Genomic DNA, 27,005 nt, shown 5'->3' on the forward strand with positions numbered 1-27,005 from the left:
AAGGTTAAGGAACAACCCCGGGTATAGCTTTTTTTTTTTTTTTGGTTCAACTAAGGCATAGGTATCTTTTTGTTGGAGGCAATCCTATTTAAGGCATCGTCAGGCACTAAATGTAAGCACTTCTCTCAACGGGGATTCGAACCTTGGTTCACCACGTTATGAGAGACTAGGCCCTTCCATTAGATCCAACTCTTGTTGGTACCCAGGTATAGCTTTTAATGTTCTTCTGTTTTTCAAAAACAAATAGCTGGTCTGTTGGCCTTAATTTGAGCCCCCAAGAAAAATAGACAGCAGCAAATACTACGAGGAAAAATCTTTAAAATAATAAATTGTCTTCCTATCTTTGGAAGTTCCAGTATTCTCTCCCTTCTATTTTCCCCTCCATTCAGACCAAGTTTTCAGATAAACGTGGAAGAAAACTTGATCCAAAGTTGAGATCATTTGAGGAATGTCCTTCTATGAAAGAAAATTAAAGATAAGAGTTACTGGTTACATGAATGCTTTCAAATCTCAATCTCAATATAACACGTTGAAGACACAGCATGGTGTCGTATCTGCAGGTAGATATGTGAATGACATCACTAGAATTTGATGGAGCATATGCAGAGACAGTGGGAAGAGAGTGTGCATTCCACTAACTTGTGTTTCTTATCCATCTTTCTATATGGGTCCTCTCTTCAATCTTCACTCCTACACAATGTTTGCCAGTTTCCATAATGCACAAAATATGGTCACCATGCTCTGTCAGATAGCATTCATTATGCTATTTACACATTTTAAAGAGTTTAGTTATGATTATTAGTTTATTACACATAATTAAACAACTACGTTTCTGTTTTGTTCTGAAAGAAAAGTAAAAGAGGCTTCAATTCATTGGTAAATTGTGGTCCCAATAGTTCTAGTGTTTTGGTCTTTTACCAAAAGGGAAAAAAGCATCAAATTCAGAGTGCTTATGGATACTACAAGGTAAATATCAGATTATCAGTGACTGATGTCACCTCTGGCCACTAAGGCAAGGCGTGCCAATAAAGTCATTATTTAAAGAACAAGATTTACCTAAATTCTGTTAAATGTCTTCTATCAGGTTTTTCAGTACAAAAATCTCCAGAATTATTTTTTAAAAGATCCTCAATCATGTGATATTGACTGATTAAGATATTTACTTTAGTTTCATCCATTATAACAGATAATTAACTTGATGCCAAATATCTAAAATTCGTACAAAATTTTGTCGGTATTGAAAAGTAGGAGATGCAAGTCTGTCTTCTCCGTTCGGAAGGACTATTTACCAGCTTTGAAAGGACTGCTTAGTGACTTAGTGCTTATCAGGTAAGAGGGCTCACCTTGAGATAGCATTAGAGGACACGGAGGATTACTTCACTTTCAAACTTATACTTAGGTTCGTCAAGATCTTAACGTCCTCATCCTGAACAGCTAAAGCAAAAGCACAGTGAAAAGCAGATGTTATACATGATGGCTTTGAACACCTTCATTGCCACCAACTAGAAATCACTCCCTTCTAAGCAGCTTTACTACATACGTACAGACAATTCAATGTGTGTCGTGAAAAGCCATTTCAAAGTTACCCCATTTTCATTTTTAAAGCAATCAGTCAGACTGTCAGAGTAAAGGGGGATAGGTGATGGAATTCATGCACTAAAAGATACTATCATCATCTATGTTTTCCACGAAAATAATGAAAGTAAAAGGGAAAAAAGTTTATCGCTTGAAGTTCTGTCAAGGTCTTTCGCATATTTGACTTTATGATCCATCGAAAAGTAAATTTGGCACTAAACATTTATAGGTGAGTTCCTTTCGCCAGACACATAAAGCAAATAAACTCTTTGTTTCTGTATCCCCTTCTTGCATAGCAAGGAACATCAAAATTCAACCAACACAGATAGATTTAAATATCATGTTTCCATGAACATGACAATACCCTGCCCATTTTACATTAATAAGGAACAATGCAGTCAAACAACAAACTACAGTAAAACTTCACAAAGGAAGAGAAGATATAGACACGTAGAAGATTGCCTTTCATTACAGGTATGAAGCAAATGACCTCTAGCGCACCACCTACAACTATTCTCTTCAGTCTTAAAGATACCACTTTAGCTCGAAGATGAACCTTTAGGATCTTGTCTAGGAATCGATGACCCTGGACTAGGAGTTTGCCTTAGCATGATCTCTTTTTTGGCTGATACTAGGCTGCTTTCCCCTCTCAATTCAGTTACTCGAGGGCTGTGCACCCTTCGCACTAGCTGTGGACTATTAGCAGGTCTTATATCACCAAATGAAGTTGGCGTCGAACTACTTGTTTTTGGGCTGTGGATGCCACGAATCTCCCCACGGCTCCTTGTAATAATTTCATCAAGAATTTCCCCGCCACTAATGTTAACAGTTGTTGCTTGAGTTTGACAACTTGGATCCTGTCAGACATCAAAACATCAACCTAAAAGCTTTGACAGACACATGATACAATACTAAGTTGTCTAATGTCATTCTATAATGGTCAGTGAAATTATAGTATAAACACGATCTACTTACTTCAAATGCCATGTTGAAAGCAACAGCAGGGGATTCCTCGTAGGCTGCAGCATCCAACTCTTGAAGATGTACTCCTTTAAAAAACTTAGGAAGGACATATTGGCGTGCTGGGACAAGAAGCATGATTAACAACGGGAAAAGGACCCCGGCAATTGGTATCCAAGTTATACCAAAGCACGCAAGCAAGTAAGCCGTTTGTAACAAGGTAAACATGGCAACTGTTTTGAAGGGCACAGTCTCAAGAAAAGTTGCGTGCATTTTCTCCAGCACCCTAGTAAAACAAGTGGAAAATAAGAATCATTATCACCTCTGCCTTCTTTAGTAGGAAATGGTCGTATGAAATGCAAACGTAGATACAAATATTCATGGGTGTGTCTGTGTGTGTGTGTGTGTTTGCATGGATCTATGATCTCTTCTCCCTGCATGCACTATTTTCATCAGCTATCACCACAAATATTGATAAAGAAACAAGAGATAAAGATGCATGTTCATTATGCACCAAAACTAGGAGGTTGATGTGGGAGGGAGTTTTTGTGACGCTACATAAGTTCACAAGTCCTAGAAAGTCTGGATCAGTAGCTATGAAAAAAAAACCAATTTTGAGTATGTACATACTTGTATCTTCGATTTGGAGCAGTTAACAGAAACAATACTCTCTCCCAAAACTGATTTCCCGGCAGACTCTCTATAGCCATGAAAGCGAAGTAGCCCCATAGGACTGAAGTTGGTATCTTCTTCAGAACAGGCATAGCAGCAACACAACCACCAACCATCAATGCCTGCAGCAGATTGCTGAGGCGCTGTTCTTTAACTTCAACAGGCAAAAGATCATCAATATCCTTTTCCACATCAAACACAATCTCATCAACAGGGGCATCGACGTATCCTTGACTAGAAGCAAGTTGGATGGTGGACTCCTTCAGCTCTTTCAACCTCTGCTTGGAAAGAAAACCAATGGTTGAGAGAATATCACAAGCTTAAAATCAACACGAATTAATACAACCGCATTTACCAGTGCAGGTGGCATTTGATGGACCAGTGGAGTGTGCATTTCATCATATGCTGCTTGCATATTCTCGTACAACTGGCTGAGGTTCATATTTTTCTGCATACTTTGTCGTGCAGTTGATCTAAGCTTTCTCCTCAGAAGCTATTTCCAACAAAAAATAAAATAAATAAAATAAAATCAGTCTGGGATATACATCTAGTTCAGCCATAAGTAAAGAGTAGCAAAGCGGATGATAGACTTTACAATGAAGCAAGTGAAACAATGACAAGTGAATCAGATCCCTTTTGTTATAGAATGAAGACAGTTGGCAACAGTTAGGATGAATAAGAAGATGATATTACCTGATGTTTTAGAGTGGCCAAGCTTTTTGTATGCATTGGAGATTGTGGAATGACCCCATTGGAAGGAGGGATTCCAATAAGCCCACACAACAGAGTCTGGCAAGAAATATGAAAGAGTCCAGTTTAAAACCATTTTGTCACATGTAACATAAAGGACATTCATTGCTGTCAACTGGAATTGCAATAAAATTTATTATCTAAATTAAATGACCAACCAAAAAGCCCAAAAGAAGAAGGTCATAATGATAGGAAGAAGGTTTTCTTAGATTGAACTCCTTCTGCTGTGCAAGTTGTGATGCAACACTGTGATCAAAGTAGTAAAGTACAGCAATCATAGTTGCTGGTATAAATGCTCCAATAATATACACAGCAGGAACATCCAACATTTCCTGCAGAACAGAGCAAACAAGAGCACCCAGCGAAACTTTTGAGAGGAACAACTAGAATGTGGTTTTTCATGTAGTTAAAACATTGACTGCACTCAAAGAGAAATATGTACACTTAAAGCTTCAGAATCACCTTGATAACTGTCCAATTTGAGTATGCACCAGGAGACCATGGGTTTGGACTGAAGAGTCGCCTGGGGATTCCCTTTGGGACCTCATTGACTGGTATGTAAGATACAGCGGTCCATACTAGCACCAATAGTGGAACTCCATAATCAGCTATAAATCCCCTAAGCCAACCTATACGACCACATTGAAAAAGATGGGAAAGTTAAAAATAATAAATTATTATGCTGCAGAAACAAACTGACAAAATGCATAGAGTAAGCAGACCACAGAATCACTTCCACAGGACATGAATGTGGTTAAGTTTTAGTCATGTCAAACTTATGGCCTATCTTGTTAAGTATAAAAGTTCCTTTCGAGCTTGTTAAATAAGAACAAGTATAAATTATACCTGTCCCATAGCGCCAAGATCTAGCTTTACGACTTTGCAGTGCTGTAAAAATAAGGCCAAATGACAAAACCAAAGCAAACATCCCATTGCCAAACAGCCAAGATGGTTCGAGTGCAATTGAACTGGTACTTTCTCTCCGGTTCTTGGGTACCCCAAACTCTTCCACAACTCCCTTTAAGATGGACATTATAAAAATTAGAAACTCTTCCTTGTTTGGTGTTTCATTTGAATAAAAACTAGAAACTAGCTCCCATCAAAAACCATGTCAATTGCTTGAGGATACAGGTTACTGTTTGTGAGTGGAATATCAAACTCAGACTACTCAACAACAGTTTTTTCGTTGATGTTCTCTATAAGAATTACAGCAACTGTTGTTTCATTAAGAATCTACCACTTGATATGGATGAGCACAAAAATTCTCACCCTTATGGCCTGCTGCATAAAGAGCATTGCAATTAGCAGACCAAATAATTCCCCAGCAATGCGTGTGAACCTGTTGATTATGGAGCATGCACCAAGAACGGCCAACAAAAAGAGCAACAAGGCTGTCCAAGCACACACCCTAATCAACGAATCAAAGAGAGTTACATCAGTTCCCTGTTAATTTCATTTAAATTATACATAATAACCATCAGATAACCACAATAAAGCTCAAAAATACCATCCAGTCCAGGGAAGGAAGAGTTTATGACCCAAATCCTTTCGATCCTTAGCAAAATTATACATAAAGGTATACATTAAAACCGTCGGCTCAGCCACACCAAGAATGAGGAGAGGTTGCCCTCCAAGGATTGAATGGATAACACCACAGAGTGCTGTTGATGCAAGAGTCTGCACTGCAGTCAGAGTTCCATCTGTAGAATATAACCCAATAAAGCATTTTTAGATAATGACCATCAATATACCAACAGGGCATTGTCATTCTGAAGATTGACCTTATACCTGTATTTCTATCCAGTTGCTCTCCAAAAGAAATAACTGGAATTGCTGAAGCAAAAAATATGTATGTGGTCGGGGCAAGAATCCTGTTTGACACGATATGAATTAAGAACCTCAACAAAACTTTTCCGTTGGTGATTCATAAGCAAATATGAATTTGTATCTTTGGAAAAAATCAGAGTATGCAAAAATATATTATGTACTTGGAAATCACAATTATGCAGAATAAGGAAAATCACAAACCTGATACCAGCTCGGAAACCACTTGTCCAATCTTCTTTGTAACATTCAATTCTTGCTTTGAGGTCATTCTTGATCCCTTCGAAGGGAACAAATGTTTCTTCCATACGTTGTGGTATAACAAGTACAGATACAAATTCTTAAGTTTTGGTTTGAAATAAGTGCGTGGACTCCAGAGGCAAAATAGTGATTAAATTTGCATAGATAAAAATATCCAGAAAACTAAGGGCAGGGAGACGTGAATCCCTATTGATCATCCTAAGGTTTGAATCGGAAAACTGCTAAAAAGGCGTGTTCATTTGTTAACTGCGCTAGTCCATCAGGTCCTTGAAGTGGAAAATGAATAAAAGAATCCTAATGGAGAATTTACATGTCGGAGAACTAATGAGGATAATATCTTGATATTCTGTTATCAAGGACCAAAGAATAAGTTAGACAAAGAATCAACACTACTTGGATTGCATATTCGGATAACTATTGAAGTTAACGAGATGAACATATGCTTTCCGCCAGCTACAATGAAGACTACCCATGAAACATGACAGAGCCTAGATCCAGAGTCTCCTCTTTCTGAAGAAAACCAGGCAGGCCTTCCATTAATCACCAAGGCAGAACAAATGCGTGGCAATGGTAGCAAAGAAGCAGTATTCCAGTTACATGGTACACTTCACTCACAGAAACTGATGCTAATCGAATTCAATCTCTAGAGCCGTAGCTTCGGAGAGAAAGCAAACCAAATTAACGAGAAGACATAGTAGCAACCTGCATTTGATTTGACTACATCCACTTCAGGAGAACAGGAATTAGCGGATGAAATATGACGAAGCTGGACCCATAGGAAAAAGAAGCAAGATTAACGAGATTCCATGACTCAAAAACTCTGACGGGAACGATTCAGAAGACTTTTGCTGAAGCAGGCATTAATCAAACAAAGGTGAGTTACATTCTTCGGCAAGGAGCCTTGAAGAAGGAAGGAAACGAAGGGATTGTTGGAGCAGTCAAGTAAAGATGAAGAGAGATTGCAGTTACACTAAAATGAACTACAATAGAAGAGAAGTACTACTGCGGTAAATACTCAGAAATACCCGCGGGGTAGAAGGGAGAAGGAAGGATTTTCCGAGGCAACAGATAATGAGCAAAGCGAGAGAAATCAAGAGATCTTACTCCGCACACAACCGTGAAATGATAGGACTTCCCAGTGACAATGAGCATGGGAAGGCCGATGTTATGTATATATATAAGTGGCCGCGGGACGCAACAAACCGTCCTCAGAGGCCATGAGACCGGAAACATACGGCCGGAGTAAAAGATACAAAAACAGGACTCAAAAAAGAGTTTTTTTTTTTTTGGCCAACCGAAAAACGAGTTTTCTCTTCAGGTGTTAGTTTTTTTAAAAAAAAATCATCTTTGAGTTTTTTTACTGTCAAAACTCAAAACAAAGATGAGGAAAGGCTACAGTTAATTTAAATATTTAATTTACGAAAAATAGCACAGTCTATGAGCATTGAGCAATCAACTGAGAAGTGTGAGTGCAGATAACGAAACCAGTTGGAATTTTGTTCTTTGTTTAGATACGTTCAATTGAGAAGCTCATAAAAATTAAGACTACAAGAGCATTAACTAAGGAGGTTTTAACAATCAAGAATATGATTCAATTCAAATATACATGAAATCTAGTTAATGATGAAAAATCATAAATGCAAGGAATACTCAGCTGAACCCAACACATGTCCAGCTTGACAGGGGAATGCTGACAAGTAAGAGAGCGATGCTCCGTACCTCTTTCACCTGCTATCTACCCATTTGTCACCATTATAAGTTATTTTTAACATATTTTATATATGTAAAAAGTTCACTCTTATTTATAAGTTAATAATTTTTCAACATTATTCTCATTTAATTAATATATAATTATATATTATTACACGTGAAAATAAAATTAATATAATAATAAATTAAAGATAAAATTATTTATTTGTATGAAAATTTTCTTTATCTATCCTATAAATATGGCAAAAAAAAATTTACTTTCTTTTTACCTTATAAATAAGATCATAAGAATATGTACAAACTCACCTAGATTAATGCTTTCTCTAAATATAATACGTATTTTTAATTTTATGATTTTTTTTAATATTGTTTAGTTTCGCTAGATTCAGGAACAAATGGAGGAGTACAGTGATATATTTGAGATGGAGGATAATGATACATTTTTGCATTCGATTAACGTCAACAAATCGTTAATTCAATCACATTTTAATTTTTATACTTCACATTTTCTTGTCATTCTACTAGCCGTTTTTGGTGTAGTTAGCATTATACATGCGCGTATTCTTGTGGGAGAAAAAGAAACATAATATTCTTTCCGGTCCTAAATATAAGACTCATTTCATAATGTAAATTACACTATAAAATGAGTCTTACGTTACAAAATGGGTTTATATTTAGAACCAAAAAAATATATATACACGCATTAAATTGAAATATTTAAGAAGAAACATTATTTGTAAAAGTAAAACGTGATAAATGTGATATATGTTCACAATCTATTTTTAGTATATTTCAATAAAAGAGTTAAAATAAATTATTTTGAGTCTTATGAAAAAAAGAAAAAAAAATACTCAAGCTTTTACAAAAGGCTATCATATGTTGGTTAGTGTTTTTTTTTTTTGGTGCCTTCCAACAATCTCTCCTAATGTTTCTTTCGTCACTTGATAGAAACTTTTTAATCTTGCAATTTTTCTTCTTACCATGTTGATATAATTTCTAAAAATATTTTTTAAAGGTTGCTAGTATAGATTATCTGATAATTTATAATATTTGAACTCGTAGTTAAAAAAATGGATTAAAAAAAAACTATTGGCCTCCACGATTGATCTCCCGAGGCGTTCCCAGAATAATTAGATCATCCGTTCATGCATTGCAGCCTTTTATTCCATTGCCCTTTAACACGCACCCATCAGTCTCGTATTATTGGATGGCCAAAATTTCTTTTAAATTTTGGTTTTTAAATTTCTTTTTTGGGCTGATGTAATTGTTTGGCTTCTGATCAGTTGTTCTATCCGAGACGCACAGTTAAAAAAAAATTGGAAGATCAGTTTGAGTTTAAGAATCCAAAGGCTTAATTAGAAATAAGATGAACGATTTAAATTATCTAAAAGATATTTATATATTGAGCTTTAATTATTTGCAATTGAATTCCTACCTTCTGAAAGTCAGACTTCTTAAGCTTCCAATTGACTAGAGGGATTTTGATCCATGTGATGATATCAGTAAAGGACCTACGTCTTAACTACTAGTACTATTTTTCAAATTCAACGTCGTTCTCTTTCATTATTTCCATAAGAGGGCCATTCTATATCTCGTTTTCTATGGGATTAATATGTTTTAGAGGTGCTAATAATAATTGGTTCAGTTGATATCTAATCGCCTCATAGGTTATCAGTTCGAATCTTCTTGTCAAAATGAAAATTTTATTATTATCTCTATGAGAATGACCTTATTTGAACAGCATTTGTTCTATAGGCTCGTATCCCCGTGTCCTTGAGTATCAAGGAGACAAGATCCGTTATTATTATTTCTATGAGTGCTCTTTTAACCTAAAATATGCGTTATGATCTTGATCTTGATAATGAGCTTTTGGAACTGAATTCATCTAAATTTTTTTATAAGAAACATTTTTCAGAGCCTGTGAACCCGATGCAAAAGGAATAAAACGTGCGTCTTTTTTTTATTTTTATCTTGTTTATGGTATTATAGGTTCAGATTCGAATATCATCAAATCTGTTTTGGAGTAGTTCTTCTATAACGCGCGTCTGTGTTTTTCTTTGATAGTAGTTCTGACAACTAAATTTTAGCCTGGCTGAATATTTACATAAAATATTGTTTTAGTTTTTCACGGTACTGTATAATTATATAAACTTAGAAAAACAAGCAAAATAATCACCGACTATGCATGATAAGAAATACTCATCTACTTCTCAATATAAAATTTAACTAATTTGAATAGATTAAAAATATTAGTTAGATTAATTAATATGATGTGTTTTTTTCTAAAATACCCAAATTATTCTCCTCTCTGTACTGTTGAGGAAATATTATTAGGATTAATTTGAAGAAAAAATTGATAAATATGTAAAATAAGTTTTAGATATATAATCAATATTAACTCTCAAATATGAGTATATTGGATAGAATTTAATTACCACATAAAAAAAAGAAAAAGTTTACAATGGAAGTGAAGAAAAATTCTTGGGAGAGGACTTTCCATATAAAGATGGATGTAATTTTCAGAAATATACTGCATGATTACCTAAACATCGATCAATAAATGACGAAATAGCCAGAAATCATCCCTGTTTTTATGTGTATACAAGAGTAACATCGTCAATATTAAAACTTTACAAACATTTAAAATAACAAATACATAACAACATTACTGTTAAAAAAACTAAACTGAAAATCTTGTATAAAGTTAGAGAACAAAATGTATATTTTTAAATTAAATTTAACTATATATTAAGCCCGACAAACCGTTTTCGTGATGGGGTCATCCTCCATTATTATCACTTATCAGGCTTCGTTAACAATCCCTTTCATATGTACGTGGTCCCATCGTAGACCTGCCCAACAATTATTGTTTATTTATTTTAGGTTATTCTTGTTCTTTTTTTTTTTTTTTTACCAGCAATAATACATATAGCTCAACTTACTTTATTAGCTACTTAATTATTTGGTGAGCCTTTTACAGATATATTTAAATATAAAGGGTTTAAATTTGTGGCTGAATCTTTTTTTTCTTAAAATACCATAATCATCTTTCTTAATACCCTATTTTTCTCTTCTACATGATTATGGTTGAAAGAGTATCCATATGGGTAATTTAGAGAAAATTGATAAATATGAAAAATAGGTCTTATATTTAAAACCAAAACTAACTTAATAATTGAATCTTATATTAAGGACCAGAAGAGTATTATATTAATAACTAAAAAAAGTAATTATGTGTATATATTTATTGGAGCTCGCAGGGATTCTTCCAACTTTTTTCTTCTGCCTAGCACAAATCCCCTGTGAATGTCATAATCGTTTCGTTTTAAAAAGGGTTCTTTTTTCTCATTTACTTTTTTTAGCGCCGTCATGCCAATAACCGTGTAATATCGATGTCTATCAATGGAAGAATACCTTGCATTTGCATAAAATTCCAAAACAACAGGATTATTTTTTTTTTTGACCAGAAAAAAAACAACAGGATTATTTATATATATGTATATATAGATATGACATGAAAATATAATCTAGTCCTCTCATTTTCTGAGACCATACGTTACACATATTTTTATTCCTCCATATTATTGCTCAACAAAATCTTATGTCCTATCCGATTTATTTTTAATTAAACCGACCAAATTAAACGCACAGACAAGAAGTTTGAAGTTTCTCAAATAATTGGACACTTAAATAATGTCCAGATGCATATGAGAACGGATCGATCCAGATATGAACGAGTCATAATAATAAGAGCATGACGTCCTTTCATGAAACTTTTCAACTGCGTCCTGGAAATGAATTCATATCCAATTAACAAATCATGTCTAATGGTCCGTTTCGTCTGAAATGAGGAAAAATGAAAAGAAGGGAGAAAGGGATTTTTAATGAGCTCGATTTAAAAAACTAAAAAGATAGGGTTAAAAAGATTTTAATTAATTTTTACTACTCGTCTATATTACTTATTCTTTTTATTAAAATTTGAAAACCCCACTTCTCTAATTTTTTAAATAGAGCTCGTTAAAATCTTCTTTCTCCTTTTTTTCCCTCTATTTCTCTCATACCAAATACTACTTAAATTATCACACTGATAATGGCAAAACTCTGGATAAATAATAATTAAAAAATTATCAAATTGGCATTTCATGATAATATATTTAATAGGTGGAACAGAAAAGCAGGGAACATAGATGATTGGTGTACCAAAAAGAGTTTGGTTTAATTATATACGTGTGTATGTGTATGTCATATGCTCCTCTGATTTTTAATATAAGATCTATTTAACTAATTTGATTGTATTAAAGAAATTAGGTAAGTTAATTAATTATGAAAAATATGACATGTTTTTTTCTCTAAAATACCATAATTGTCTTTCTTAATATTCTCCCTCACTCACTTATTTGATTATGGTTAAAAAAGTATCCACAGAAATGATTTAAGAAAATTTGATAAACATAAAAAATATATCTTATATTTAAGATCAAACTAACTTAATAATTAATTCTTATATCAAAGAGCGATACAGCATATAATATGCAAAGATTCTTTTGCATTTGAACTATGGAAGCAGATAATAAGAGTGCGTGGCCTTTTATCCCTTTTCCGATTCTGATTCAGTTCAACTGTTCAGCTCTCTACCGAAACACATACACCTCAACTTTTGCAGATTACAAAAAGCCCCTTTTTCTTTTTCTTACAAATCACACTCTAATTACTGATTATCTGCAGATTAGACAAGAATATCCTATTTTCTGGTCATATGTTTAGAATTAAAATATCAATACTTTTTTCCCTTTATAATATAATATCAATCCACAAACGATTTGCCTTGCAAAGAAAACAAGCGCATAAACCATATACTCCTCCGGTCCTAATTATAAGACCCAATTGACTTATTTGAGGAGATTAAGGAAGTAAGTTAAGTTGGTTATTTATAATAAATAAGTGTTGTCATTCCTAAAATATCCTTGCTAATTAAGTATATTGGCTAAAACTATCATTATTAGAAGGATTATCTTGGAAAAAAATGCATAAATATAAGAGACAAAATGGATTGGGTCTTATAATTAGAACCAAATAAAAAGTCAAATTGGGTCTTATAATAAGGATAGGAGGAGTATATCATTTTCAGATGCCTATGGTGGGGTTGTAACGCGGTTTCGTTATGATTGTTTAAACTTTAGTTAAAAGAAAATCTCCACCATACAGCTAGACGTACACTGGCCTGTTTATTAATTGATGAGTACTCCACTAAATATATACGCACACAGGCCAGCGATAGGATTTATTAAATATAGTTTTTTTAATTATAATTATAAAATACGAAGAAGTATGTGAGAGGTATTTTATTTTGATTTACATAAACAGACTTATAAATACTTAATTTAAGCAGCTCCAGACAATTATTACATTCCCTCTTGGTTATTTATGAGTTAGATACGTGCCCGCAGTCATTCTAGGATTTGCATTGGGTGCTCATCAGTTTTGATGAGCACCCAATGCTCATCAGATCTGGACCGTCCAGATCTGATTTGGATGGTCCAGATCTGATTTTATTTTTATTTTTATTTTTTTAAAATAATTATTTTAATAGATATAGGATAAAAAATAAAGATAATCTCTTAACTATCATTCTTTAAAAATATAATTTTTTCTATTTTAAAATAATTATTTAAAAATATTAAATCTGGACCGTCCAGATTATTATCTGGAGGGTCCAGATTGCTCATCAGGTGATGAGCACCAAATGGGGACCCGTCATTCTAATGATATGTTTAATTTGATAAATTTGGTATGGAGAATTAATTGAAATACTTGATTAAAGTCAAAGAAATGTGGTGACGTCAAGTGCAAGTGGACAATGGGGAAAGTGACTTGCATAACAATTTGACGGTGATTGATTTCGTTGAAAAAAATGGGGAAATGTCGCGTGAGTAAAACTAAAGCCATGTCCATCCATTCTTGTTTGTATTTTTATCCCCAAAAAAAAAAAAACGATGTCCATGTACAGGTGGAAAAATGATTTGTTTAATAATTTGATATGACTGCTTGCAATGAAAACCCATTTATATTGGGAATTTGATTTAGTACGAATTAAAATCATTCAAAATTTGATATAGATTATTTAAATTTAAAAATTTTTAATGATAAATTTATTTTTTAAAAAAGTACCAGTTGTAAAATTATATTTATTTTAAATTATGTATATTAAAACAAAAAATTAATTAAAATCTATAAAAAAATTTAAATTCAATATGGATCATCCAAAATGATTTGAATGGCCCAAATTGCAATGGTTTGATTGAAAATGTACTTTAAAAAAAATAAAAGGTTAAGGTGGTATTTTTTCATGTGCATCCAATATTCTAAAGTATTTTGTGATGTATTCAGTATTTTGAAATATTGTTTTAGATGCTTCTAACATTGTGAAGCATTTTTTAGTGCATCTAACATCCCAAAATATTATTTTTAGATACATCTAACACCCACAGATATTTTTTGATCCATTAAGTACCAAGATAGAAGAAAAATACTTTGAGATGCTGGACGTATTTAGAAAATATTTCGAGATGTTAAATATACCACAAAATATTTTGGGATGCGGATGCCTTGACCTAAAAATAAATTGAACAAAACACGTTCACTTTAATATCACCACATAAACTAATACTTTAATAATTACTTTTACTCGTTACTAACTTGTTCCGATGGCGATCTTATTATCAGAAATTGCATGATCTTGATTACCTGTTTCTTAGTACTTTGATAATTAATTTACTCTTTACTAACTTCGATCCCGCAACAGCTTATTGTAATCTCCCCCCTTTAACCATCTTAATCCTTTAATTTAATGCAAGGTTAATACAGTGATTATCATCCCAAATTAGAAGCCGTCGTCATATAGTTAAGATACTTTCTGTGATTTTTATTTATTTTTAATCTCTAAAAGCACAATCTTCAGCCACCCCTAATTATGAAGCGGCTGGTTCGTGACGCACAGACCCACTATGAGATAATGCAAAATAAGCAAATTAAAAGCCAAGCAGCCGAAAAGTGATTGGCCTGTAGTTTGATAATTCCTGTAAATAAATGATGATGCCCAATTGGGCAGTGGGACAGTTGGTTCTGCATAAAATACACCACTTATATGTACTCTTTCAGTTCTTAATATAAAACTCATTTAACTAATTTGATTAGACTAAAAAAGTTAGGTGAATTAGTTAATTATAAGTAAAGTGACACATTTTTTTTAAAACACCATGATCATGTTTCTTAATATCTCATCTCTCTTTTCTACTTGATTATGGTTGAGGGAGTGTCTATAGGGATAATTTGGAGAAATTTGATAAATATGAGAAACGGGGCTTATATTTAAGACCAAAACTAACTCAAGAATTGGGTCTTATATTAAGGACCGGAGGAGTACCATTTAAGAATTATCATAATCTATATTTTTATTCCAGCCTACTAAACTTTTTTATACATGCATGCAACCTGATAATAAAGAGAAATTAAAAAGTCGCGATTAATATTAAAATACAAGATCCGTACATGCAAACATTTTTAGATCACCCAATCCTTTCCAATATATAATATATAAATATAATTAAAGTATGGAGGCAGATCATTTAATTTAACTTCTATACAACTCAAAAGTCTGGAGTAACTAACTGCTCGTCGGTTTTATAGATTATATATTTGATAAAGGTGACATTGCATTGGACAATCTCGTTATTGGTATGGGGACTGAGCCAAAAAGGCATGGTCACCCTAAATGGCCCATACATGATACTGCCTCTCATAATTAATTTAATATAAGAGTTAATTTTATTTTTAATTTGATTTTAAATATAAAATTTTAATATATTTTATCTCTCATATTTATCTCTTTTTCTCAAAATAGTCATTACAGTAGTTGCACATGTTAAATATTTTATCAAATAACACTTGATTAGTAAGAGTATATTATGAAAGATAACATTTATTTATTATTAATAATTAATTTAACTAATTTTTTTAATTTGCTTAAATTAATCTATTTAAATTAGTCAATTAGTTATTATATTAAAGACCAACATTATATTATATATATGGATTAAGTAAAAATGTACAAAATAACAAATATGAGAAATAAAGTAATTTCATATTTGTTATTAAAATCACTTTTCTAACAATTAATTCTTATATTTAAGACTGAATGACCTATTATGTATTCATGGTGCTTGTCTGGTGCGGGAAATTTTAGGTCGAAGGTCGTATATTATGAACACATGATTGTTTTGTGGAACCCATATTGCCTGTGTTGGAAGGTTACGTTTCTCATGCTCTTTAGAAAAATGCCAACCCCCCCTTTTTTTTTTGTCTTAATCCTTAAATAATTAATGCATAATTAGATTGGGGTTGGTGGGATGTACAATCAATCATTTTAAATTAGAAATTTAGAACCGTTAAGTAACCAAGTTCTGAACTACTTCTAATTCTTAATATAAAACCTAATTAGCTATCTTGAAAAAAATTAAAAAAAATTAGTTAAATTAGTTATTTGTGATAAATAAGTATTATTTTTTCTAAAATACTTTTACTAATCATACCTAGCTATAATTGTTAAAAAATTTAATACTCCTTCGGTCCTTAATATAGAGTCTAATTGTTGAGTTGGTTTTAGTTCTGAATATAAGACCAATTTCTCATATTTATCAATTTTTTCTAAATTATCCCTATAAATACTCCCCAACCATAATCAAGTAGAAGAGTAAGATGTGGTATTAAGAAAAATGATTATGGTGTTTTAGGAAAAATGTGTCACATTTCTTATTACTAACTAACTTACTTAACTTTCTTACTCTAATTAAATTAGTTAAATAGATCTTATATTAAGGATCGGAAGAGTATAAGCAACTACTAGAAAGATTATTTTAAAAAGAAAATAAATAAATATAATAAACAAAATAGATTAAAATCTTATATATAGAATTAAATTAAAAGTTAAATAAATTCTTATATTGAAAATAAAAAATAGCATACCGTATATATACACGGCCCAATGATCTCAACCCAAAAAGTAACCCTGAATTTCTTTAGCGGTATATATTAGTTTAATCATACAAACCTACCGGCGCCACAAATTAAAATAGGGAAAATCCCAAAAAAGGTCCTTGAAATATGGGAAATGTCAGATTGGGCTTTTAAATTTCGAAAATGACAGAATGGGTCATTGACCCAATCTGTCATTTGTGAAATTCAGGCGAATTGACAATTTTGCCCTCATTTATTCATTCACTACAATGATTCAAGGAATCACTATAAGAGTTTAGGTGTTACCTAGATTCGTATAGCGAATAACTATTCACTTTTTCATAATCAGGTGTCTTGTTATTAACTACAACTAATGTTGTAATCACTAGAACAATATAAGCATTACCTAGATTTGTGTAAAGAATAACTACTCATTTTTTCATAGTCAGGTATCTTATTATTGTCAGGTACCTTATTATTAATTACAACGAATCTTGTAATCACTAGAACAGTATAAGCGTTACCTAGATTTGTTTAGAGAATAACTACTCACTTTTGCTCAGGGGTAAAAATGTCAATTCGCCTGAATTTCACAAATGACAGATTGGGTTAATGACCCATTCTGTCATTTTCGAAATTTAAGGGCCCAATCTGGGATTTGGTATATTCTAAGGGCTTTTTCTGGGATTTTCCCATTAAAATATCATATTTAAATACTCCTCCGGTCCTTATTATAAGACCCAATTTGACTTTTTATTTGGTCCTAATTATAAGACCCAATCCATTTTTTCTTTTATATTTATGCATTTTTTTCCAAGATAATCCTTCTAATAATGATAGTTTTAACCAATATACTTAATTAGCAAGGATATTTTAGGAATAACAACACTTATTTATTATAAATAACCAACTTAACTTACTTCTTTAATCTCCTCAAATAAGTCAATTGGGTCTTATAATTAGAACAGGAGGAGTATCTTCTTTCAGGTCACTAAAACCTTAGTTATCGTTAGATCCGATCGATAAAAAGATATTTCTGACTAATGCGTGATTCGCTGGGGGCTCGCGCATATGCAGTAAAAGATATGGTCCACGCGTGCCCACACGCGCGCGCGCATATATGTGTGTGTGTGTGTTTATTACCCCCTTCCATCCCATATACCAGATTACCAGTAACATTCTCTCAAGCAGCATTTTTTGGGGTCAAAATTTTAAACTATTTTTTAATTTGCGCCCACCGTTATTGCTACATCTTTTCGATTCATTCTCATTTACTCATTATCTTCACAAATATATTTGGAAAAAAATATATTCTTAATATATTTATTATTTTTAATTAATTTTAACAAGTATTTCAAGCCATGTGATTCTGGTTAATTGTTGCTTTTATATGTATAAGCCCGGAACGAGTAGTCTTTTTAAAACATGTAAAAATATTACAAGAACTTCCACGGATCATGCAAGTTGAGCATGTGCTGACTTTTAAGTTTTTGTGCTGAATGTGACGTACTTTGGAGTAATGTTTATGGAGCATTAAAAATGAATGACAAGAATTGGGGTTGCAATTGAACAAAATTATTAAAAAAGTATTTAATATAAGTAATAATTTGTTATATGGCTATTGTATAATCTTTTCAACATATTGATGGAACACAACAGAATTTTTATGTTGCCTTCTTAAAGAAATACAACTTTAAAGGGGATTATTTTGATTCAGCTATCTCTTTAAATTTTTGATTTTGCTAATAACTTATTATATAGGATTAGGCAAACCTATAGAGGTAAAATTGAAAAATATCACATCCCCTCATGATATTTTCTAATCTCACGTAAATGAATTTGTTTAATTCTATGTAATAATCAATTTTATATGCTAAACATTCTTTTCATAAATTTTATCAATTTCAATCTCTGTATTTTATTTTCAACACTTTGTACTAAATGGGACCTAAAATTTTTGAGGTTTATGAGTATCTGAGGGTCGTCACTATGACAGGCAATGCTAAACCTAGCTGCTTGAATTATAATTGCACAGAAATGGATGGATAATTTGTAATTAATTATCCCAGATCTATACTATAGTTTTATTCAAAGTGCGATTTGATAATAAAGCTGACCCACTCCATATATAGCTGCATTATCAAAGGATCTTCAAATAATCAAACACAAACATTCGCAGAGAACTCGTTAACGTTGGCAGAGGAGGCAGAGAGAGAGAGAGAGAGGACTGGTTAACTAATCCACGGCTTATGAATAAGTTCGGATTATGTACCAAACCAATAAATAATATCCAACACATTTTGTAAATCCTTTTTAAGTTCTAATCATCAATTGCCATGATCGCCTCGAATGCAACCACCGCACATCTCAACGCTGCTATTTACAATTTGTTTGTAAAACAAATTCAAAGTTCAAAAGTCTTTCTTTTTTTTTTTTTTTAAAAAATCAAACCTACTTGCATGCCCAATTGCCATAGTTTGATATCAGCTAATGGCCAATTAATTACTAGCTAGAGAACAAGTGCATGCAAAGTTGATTTAGGAGTATTTGGATGAAAATTAATTTATGGTTTTAAACGTGATTTTGCAGTATATAAAGTAAATATGTGAAAGAGTTTATCCCGATTTATAAAAAAATGCTTTTAAAAAACACTTCTCTTAATTTCCAAACACCCTCTTAGTATTTTAAAAGCGAAACCTCACTGCACTTCTTGTTAACAGAACTAGAAACAGCCGTGTTACTTTTTGTTTGAAAATATGCCATTATAAATACGAATTAATATCATTTTTATTTTTTAAGATTTAATGTTATTTTGGTTATGATTTCTAAAACTTGAAATTACTCAATTAGTGATTTTAGTCCTGAAATTTGATTTTATTTTGGTTTTAAATTTTAAAATTTTGTTTCAGGGACAAAAACACTTTTTTAGAAATAGAGAATCTTTAGGTAGACTAAAAAAAAGTTAAATTTTAATGACTACAGATGATATTAACTATTTTCAATATTATCCTTTTACTGCGCCTCTTTTTTGGAAATAAAATTTACTCATAATCCCATAAAAAAATGAGGCTTAAATGCATATCAGTAGTCAGTACCATCCAGAATGAAAAAGTTCTACCCCATCATGCATGGAGTTGGGCTCCACATCTGTGAGTTTCATTTTTTATTACTGCGTTTTACTTGGGCCCAATAGAGCGTTGGGCTATAATGCCAGCTTTAATAAAGTCATAAAATCTAATTGAATCCTGTTATTGTATTAAAAAAAAAACTTGAATTCTGTTAATCCAAAACGAAGTCTACTTTTTTTTTTTTTTGAGCAGGCAAAACAAAGTCTAATTGAATCCGACGCGATAGCCTGAGACTGCGAGCAGGAGGGGCGGCTGGTGAGGAAGACGCGAGTAACGAAAGGGCTGTGACCGACGAAACCCACCCATTCTGACGGTGAAGAAGACTTGTGCGACGGAAGGTGTGCATTCTCTTAAATTTTTTGTTCAAGAACAAACAAAGACACAAAATTCACGCCCTTATAATGTTAATAGCTTCCAGAACTTTACAAACCATGTGATCTTAGTTCGGATTTGTCATCAGTAATCCAGCTCTGTGGCCGCCCTAATGCTTTTATTTACGTCAATTACTAATGGTCATCAAATTACCCATTAAAAATCCTCGAAACGGGATGAAAATGCTAATCTTTCTTCATTTTTTCTCTCTCTTCAAAGTCATGGTCTATTATTCTTGAAAACCGATTTGTTTTTGCATAGTTGTGATTTGTGGAGCTATAACTATGATCACACGTGGGTGGGTTTTTTCATATACATCTCGAGGCAGCGTTTCCTGTGTATGCTCACTTTTGTTTAACAATTCTCTCTGTCCTGATGATCTTGGTTTTGTAATTCCTAGATCGCTACGTACTGTATATAATCAGTGATGCTGGGTTTTGCATTATTTGTGAACTCTTATGCCGTTTTTCTTTATAAAGCATAATATTTGGCTATTATTGGTTACTTAAATCCCCTAGCCTGCGTGAGCATACCCAAATCCAAACCAAACTCCAAGTGCTGTACAAAATAAAAGTTATAAGGAAAAAAATTGAGGAACCGTGGATATTTTTCCAATTGAAGGGGAGGAAGCCTTGAAGAGGAAGAATGTTGAGGCTGGTTTCAAAGAGAATTTTGGGAGTGTCACGGGAGGTGCCATCGCCAACACTCCAAGTTCTGCCTCAATTCTCCCGTGAGAGTGTTGTTGATCACTACGACAACCCACGGACTATGGGATCCTTCAACAAGAATGACGCCATGGTCAGAATGGGCTTGGCTAGGGAACCCTCTGACATGAAACTCCATATTAAGGGTGATGAAATAACCAGAAAGATCGTTGATGCTCGCTTCAAGACCTTTGGCCGTGGTTTGGGCATTGCCTCTTCTTCTGCGGGTATGCAGTCCTATAAAGCCCCTTTTATCCCCTTGCCTTCTTCTTCTTGCTTTTTGTGTGTGTGTGCGCGTGTGTGTAGGGGCGTTGAAATTTGAACAGATTACCTTTTACGTGTTTTCATCTTTTTGGAGATTCTCAATTTCTATTTTTATCTTTATGGAAGGCAAATTTATTTGTGTGCTCGTTTCAGTTTCCCAATATGGAAGATGAACAAACATGAGTTGGATTTTTGGAATATGATTGGATTGATGGGACCAAGCTTATGTTTGGAAACCTATTGGAAATGAGCTGGCGCCACTTTCTAAACAAAACTACTCTAACATTACGTTGGTCAATTGACCAAGACTAGCGGGCTTGCAGACACACACTAAAGTCTTTTTCCTTTCCTTTTGTTTTTCTGAGTTGAACATTTTCAACTGACCAACTTAGAGAGTGCTGCGGAATAGATAATGCGATGTTAACACTAGACACTTGCATATCATCATCAATAAATCTGATGAGTTTGGGAGTGTCCTTTCTTCTCTTGTCTTTTCATTTTTGACCCTTGTGTTTGGCTCGGCTGTGCAAGCTTGTGGTTGATCCTGTATATATCTATTTGCTTTAGATTATTAACATCATAGGCAGCTTATGGACTTTTCACTTATTTTGGCAATAGCTGCTTAGCATATGGAGGAGTAATGTGCTGGGATGTTGACCTGAATTGCTATTAAATGAAACCTTAATAGCTGCCGTATTTGTTTTATTCACTTTTTGGTGTAATAGTTTGCTCAATGGTACCTTACCCTCATTAAATAAGTTATAAAATTTTTTATCTCTCACTTTTCAGCTAATGAATGGGTAAAAGGGAAGCAAATGGAGGGAGTTTCATCCACAAAAAACATGTAAGTATCCATAAGTCTAGTAAGCATATGATACTAATGTATGTTTTTTGCCTGAGTGACTTTTTCTCTTTGAAATCAGCTGCTCGTCAGTTCTGGACGTGTTGGTTGATGGTTATGCTTTCATGGTTCTTGATTCTGGTCTGCTTTCCTGAGTTTTTGAAATGAGATGACCTGAATAATTGATAACGGATATTCTGCAGGGAAATTGCAAAGCATCTGTCATTTCGTCCATTTAAGCTTCACTGCGGCATGTTTGCTGACGATGCCATCAAAGCAGGTTTTAAAAGCTATGAAGCTAAGCGAGCCATGGCAACAGCCACCGAGGCAACATCTGGAGAGACGGGTGCCACTCCAGTCACGGCGCCTATGAAAAATACACTTCGCCCGATATCTCCTCATCTTTCTATTTACAAGCCACAGTCCTCTTCCATGTCTTCAATTTTCAATAGGATCTCTGGGGCTTCCCTGGCAGCTATGGTTTTGGGTTTCTATCTTCTATGTCTGAAAATGCCTCTGATTTGCTTCACCTATGCTGAGTTCTACCAATTTTTCCATTTTTCGACAAATTTCAGCGTAATCTTTGCCCAGATTGCTGCCGTTGCCATGTCCTATCATCTGTATGATGGGATCAGGAGATTGCTGCATTAGCTCCGTCCTATTATCTGTATGCTGTGGTTAATGATGGAGAAAACGGCCAATGTTAAGGTTTTCTAATGTTGTCAAGTTTAGGATCAGTGGGTTGATGTTCGTTTGAGCATCTTAACGGCTCAATCTGAGCTTTATGTAATAAAGATGCTATTGCCTGAGACAGTATCATCTATGTAACGAATGTAATCCCTTGAACAGTGCTTATTTGGTTTTCTTGCTTTTATACTTCTTTATTTTGACAATTCTTTTCTCTTCTTTTTACACAACACATTGATCGTTATTTTTTTAATGGTTGTTTGCCTAATTATTTTGGCTTTCTCTTCTTACTTTTTGTTTAACTTTTCTGTTCATTTTTATAAGTTATTGATTCACCAAAGAGAATGTACTTCATGGTTCGTGGGGGAGTGTTATTGAGGCTCTGCAAGGAAGACAACGAGACTTCGGGTTTATATAATTAAGGATCGTGACTATTTTAGGGTCAACAATTATTTTTTGCGATTAGCCAAGAAAGATTAAACTGAACATGCCTGAAAATTAACGGGATTACAGCCCTTTTTTTCCCCCTCCTTGCTATGGAACATACTCAATATAGCGTTACCAACAAGTGTTGGTCCAAGCAAAAAAAACTTGAGCACTTTAAACATCATGTCCTGGGTTTAATTCTTTGGACGGTGTGTATGGAAAAAACACTGTTAGGAGAGATTCCCGTTACGGTGTCTGACAGTATCTCAAAAGATTAATCTCTTATTGTTCGGGTAGGAAGATACTTTGGGCCAAAAAAAAAACTTGACATAGTGTTGCTGAATTTCAATTACCATATTTTTATTTAACGGATAAGTTGGGCCCAACAGAACATTGGGCTGCGTTCAAGATGGTAAGGCCCAATGAAGCCCATGTCACCAGTGACTCCAGAAATGGGCTTTGGAAGGCGGTATCATTCGAGTTGCAGCGTCACAGAATAGTGGCACCAGTCGCCCCAAGTTAGTATATACATCAAGGATCCACCTGATCCAGTAATGTTGGACAAAGAGATCCCTCGAGCCTCCACGTACATACCCAAATCCGAACCTAACTAGTCTTTTTCACAACAAAAATTGAGCAACGATATTTATTTGCAAAATTAAGAGGAAGAAGCACCCTTGGAGAGGAAGAGGATTGGAATCGACCGGAGAATGCTGAGGCTGGTTTCAAAGAGAATTTTGGGAGCAGCATCGCGGGAGGTGCCGGCACCGGCGCTCCAGGTTCTGCCCCGATTCTACCACGAGAGGGTTGTTGATCACTATGACAATCCGCGGAATGTTGGATCCTTCGACAAGAATGACCCCACCGTCGGTACGGGCCTGGTCGGGGCACCTGCATGTGGTGATGTCATGAAACTCCAGATTAGGGTTGATGAAAAGACCGGAAAGATTGTTGATGCTTGCTTTAAGACCTTCGGCTGTGGTTCGGCGATTGCGTCTTCGTCTGTGGGTATGTGGTCCTTTGCATTCGTACTTTGGACGGTTTGTTGGGAAATTCATTTCTGACGTGCTAGTTTCGGTTTTCCATTATGGAAGATCGGTAAACATGTCTTGAATTCTGGGGATATGATTGGATCAATGGGCTACGGTTCTTTTCTGTTGTGGAAAACTAGAGAGCACTACGAAAGAGATAATATGACGTTAAACGGGACGTCTGCTTGTAAGTATCAATCAAATTTGATGAGTTCTGTTCAGGAAAGTCCTTTCGCCTGCAGTTTTTTCATTTTGGTCCATTTGTCTTGCCTAGCTGTGTAAGGTTGCGAATGGTCGTGGTTATTATGGGGGGTTGATGTCTAGAAGTGGTTACCTGGATTGCGTTAAATGAATATCTCATAGCTATTGATTGCGTTTTATGCATTGTTTGTGTGTATTAGCTTATTCAAGCGTAACTTATCTCATTAAATACGTTATTAACTTTTTTTTGTTTCTCACTCTCAGCTACTGAATGGGTGAAAGGAAAGCAAATGGAAGAAGTTTTATCCATTAAAAATACGTAAGTATATCTGTTCTTAACTCTTGGAGCGTATGAGTCACATGCATGTAGTTTTCCTGAGCGACTTGAATTTCTTTTTATATCAGAAGCATAATAGGTCAGGGTTGTCACTTGTCATCCTCATTTGGACCCCTGGAAAGGAACAATAACAGTCTAGCACAACTATGATTACAGTGCTGATCTGTATTGTTTAATTTGGGCAAGCAGAGTATGAACTATGTCCTAGGTCCTGATAACTTCAGCTCTGGACCTTTGCTCGGGGTGAAGTAGAGATAGACATATTATGTCAGAGACTAGATCTTTTTTTAATCAGTGTAAATGGTTAATTGTGGTAGGAAACAGGACAGCGCTTGTACAAAATAAAATTTTGGGTAAATTGCTCAGATCCACCCCCCCAAAAAACAAAACAAAAAAAAAAGTCAAAGGATTTTGTGACTTACCCCTTCAACCCTGACATTTGCCAACCAGATCCGTGTCTTCCGAATTTGTGCAATATTGCCAATCCACCAGTAGGTCCATCAGCTTCCATGTTGATTAAACCTACCACCTCTGCCCCAATAATTCCGTCTGTCATTTGAAATTCTCAAGTTTGAAGGTTACCTTTGTGATTTTCCTCTCCCTTCTCTGTCACCCTTTCCTCCACGGGAGAGGCCATATTTACATGAGTTGTGCTTCTGAAGAGTGGAATCACAACTTTTGTAAATAAGGTCTCCCCCATTGTTTGGTTGATGAGATATAATTCATTTATTGTTAACTATTGCTCATTCTCCCTATGTCTTGCTTTCTTCTTTCAAAGAGGGATTATACTAAATTACTAGTCAAATTTTACTCCAAGGCTGAAAATGGAAAGCTTCAGGTTGTGCATTGGAATTACTTGCTTCCCAATGGAGAAGCAATGGCGTTGCTGTAGGGATTGTGCTAGATAGAATCTGCTGCATCCTGAGCTGCTTTTAGAGTGTGACTAAATGTGTTGGAGGGAAGAAGAGTAGTTGAATCTGAGATACATGTATTAGTATTCTGTGAGGGATTATTTTTGTTCTGTATGAACAGTTGGCCGTGGAAGACAACATGACTGCTTACATATAAAATAGAATTTTGTGTTGGTCACTTTTCTGTTTAAAGCTGGAAAGTGTGTTGATGTTCTATCATATGATATCTTCTAGTTTTCATCTCCTTAGGTGCCGATCATAACAATCCCTGCATAATTAATATTGATATTGATTTTTCAAAAATTATTTATATCTTTTGCTGGTGAGTTTTGGACCTTTTAGGCGATGATTATGCTTTCATGGTTCTTGGTTCCAGTCCACTTTTCTTTGTTTTTTTGGAATTTTTCAAATAGTTGACAAGGGATATCCTGCAGTGAAATTGCAAAGCACCTATCACTTCCTCCAGTTAAGCTTCACTGCAGCATGCTTGCTGAGGATGCTATCAAAGCGGCTGTTAAAGACTATGAAGCTAAGCGTGCCAAGTCAACTTCCACTGAGGCAACATCTGACGAGAAGGCTGCCGCTGCTTGATTTCATCCATGCCTGGAATGATGATGAAAACTGTCACTGTTTGGATTTTCTAATGAATTCAAGTCAAGGATCAGTGAGTTATCCATCAATTGAGCATCTTACTGTATAACTCTTTATCTGCTGGACCTACTTTGCCAGCTTCTGTTGTGTCATCATATGAAGTAAATACTGGTGGTACTGGCTAGGGTTTGTTACTTAATTGTTTGCATGGTGGTTTTCAATAGGCGAACAAGGGTCTGCCAGTTTGACACTTTAAAGTTGTATTAATATCTTGCTGCATACAGAAATGCCTGGCAGCTCACCACTTGCCACTCGGAATGCCTTGAAAGGGAAACAGGTACACTTTGCGCATGCTTGCACGATTTTTTGCATAATCATGTATTCGTCTCTAATTTATTTTGGCACCACTTGGGGGAAGATGTGCTTGGGTCTAGAGCTAAAAATGCTATGGCATCAATTGGAGCAATCTTACCAATTCCTTCCCTATAACAAACTGATGGTTAATAAATATCGAATACGTCTGTTTAATTGGTCGGGAAAAAATGTCGGTTTAGATGACCTATAATCCCGTCGCATCATTGCTCTTGTTCAAAAGATTCACTGAGCATGAGAAAGTATTTCACGTTATAACAATATCTAGACGTGTTTCCCCGTCCTTATCTTGGCAGTCTTCGACGACTGCTCTTGGCTATTTGGTTTACTGGAAAAGATGACGTTTTGCAATGTCTTTGTTCGGTGCTCCCATAGA

The 27,005-nt window shown here is 34.3% G+C and overlaps 2 protein-coding genes and 1 pseudogene across 5 annotated transcripts; 2 read left to right on the top strand and 1 right to left on the bottom strand.

The window, feature by feature from the left end:
* Positions 1–298: 298 nt before the first annotated feature.
* LOC114734799 (probable boron transporter 2) lies at positions 299–6,089 on the bottom strand. Of its 4 annotated transcripts, none has more exons than XR_003739206.1 (14): positions 5,986–6,089; positions 5,746–5,828; positions 5,465–5,657; positions 5,227–5,365; positions 4,804–4,975; positions 4,420–4,586; positions 4,116–4,289; positions 3,901–3,996; positions 3,563–3,700; positions 3,166–3,485; positions 2,551–2,821; positions 2,084–2,432; positions 1,344–1,426; positions 299–741 (listed from the first exon to the last, which is right to left on the bottom strand). XR_003739206.1 is itself a non-coding variant. In XM_028922443.1 (12 exons), the coding sequence occupies exons 1-12, from the start codon at positions 6,087–6,089 to the stop codon at positions 2,115–2,117; spliced, it is 2,175 nt and encodes a 724-aa protein (XP_028778276.1). In that variant the 3' UTR covers positions 1,802–2,114. The 4 variants fall into 4 exon arrangements, 1 of the variants encoding a protein (XP_028778276.1); XR_003739205.1 differs by having other exon boundaries at positions 299–690; positions 1,344–1,434; XR_003739204.1 differs by having other exon boundaries at positions 1,344–1,434.
* A 3,969-nt stretch (positions 6,090–10,058) lies between these two features.
* On the top strand, positions 10,059–26,612 carry LOC114734802 (iron-sulfur cluster assembly protein 1-like; annotated as a pseudogene).
* On the top strand, positions 20,111–22,820 carry LOC114734801 (iron-sulfur cluster assembly protein 1-like). The gene is made up of 4 exons (XM_028922444.1): positions 20,111–20,230; positions 20,886–21,195; positions 22,022–22,076; positions 22,277–22,820. The coding sequence occupies exons 2-4, from the start codon at positions 20,910–20,912 to the stop codon at positions 22,722–22,724; spliced, it is 789 nt and encodes a 262-aa protein (XP_028778277.1). The 5' UTR covers positions 20,111–20,230; positions 20,886–20,909; the 3' UTR covers positions 22,725–22,820.
* Positions 26,613–27,005: the final 393 nt, after the last annotated feature.

The sequence above is a fragment of the Neltuma alba genome, unplaced genomic scaffold (assembly GCF_004799145.2).
Source record: "Neltuma alba isolate B1F8T4 unplaced genomic scaffold, ASM479914v2 tig00013147_pilon, whole genome shotgun sequence".
Lineage (NCBI taxonomy): Eukaryota > Viridiplantae > Streptophyta > Magnoliopsida > Fabales > Fabaceae > Neltuma > Neltuma alba.

Excerpts from the sequence above, each read along its gene's own strand:
- LOC114734799 (XM_028922443.1), bottom strand. The coding sequence starts at position 6,089 with ATGGAAGAAACATTTGTTCCCTTCGAAGGGATCAAGAATGACCTCAAA. Across the intron at positions 5,366-5,464 it reads TTCCTTCCCTGGACTGGATG|GGTGTGTGCTTGGACAGCCT; the intron begins GTATTTTTGAGC and ends TTCGTTGATTAG. Across the intron at positions 3,997-4,115 it reads TTCTTCTTTTGGGCTTTTTG|ACTCTGTTGTGTGGGCTTAT; the intron begins GTTGGTCATTTA and ends ATTTCTTGCCAG.
- LOC114734801 (XM_028922444.1), top strand. The coding sequence starts at position 20,910 with ATGTTGAGGCTGGTTTCAAAGAGAATTTTGGGAGTGTCACGGGAGGTG. Across the intron at positions 21,196-22,021 it reads CATTGCCTCTTCTTCTGCGG|CTAATGAATGGGTAAAAGGG; the intron begins GTATGCAGTCCT and ends CTCACTTTTCAG. Across the intron at positions 22,077-22,276 it reads GTTTCATCCACAAAAAACAT|GGAAATTGCAAAGCATCTGT; the intron begins GTAAGTATCCAT and ends GATATTCTGCAG.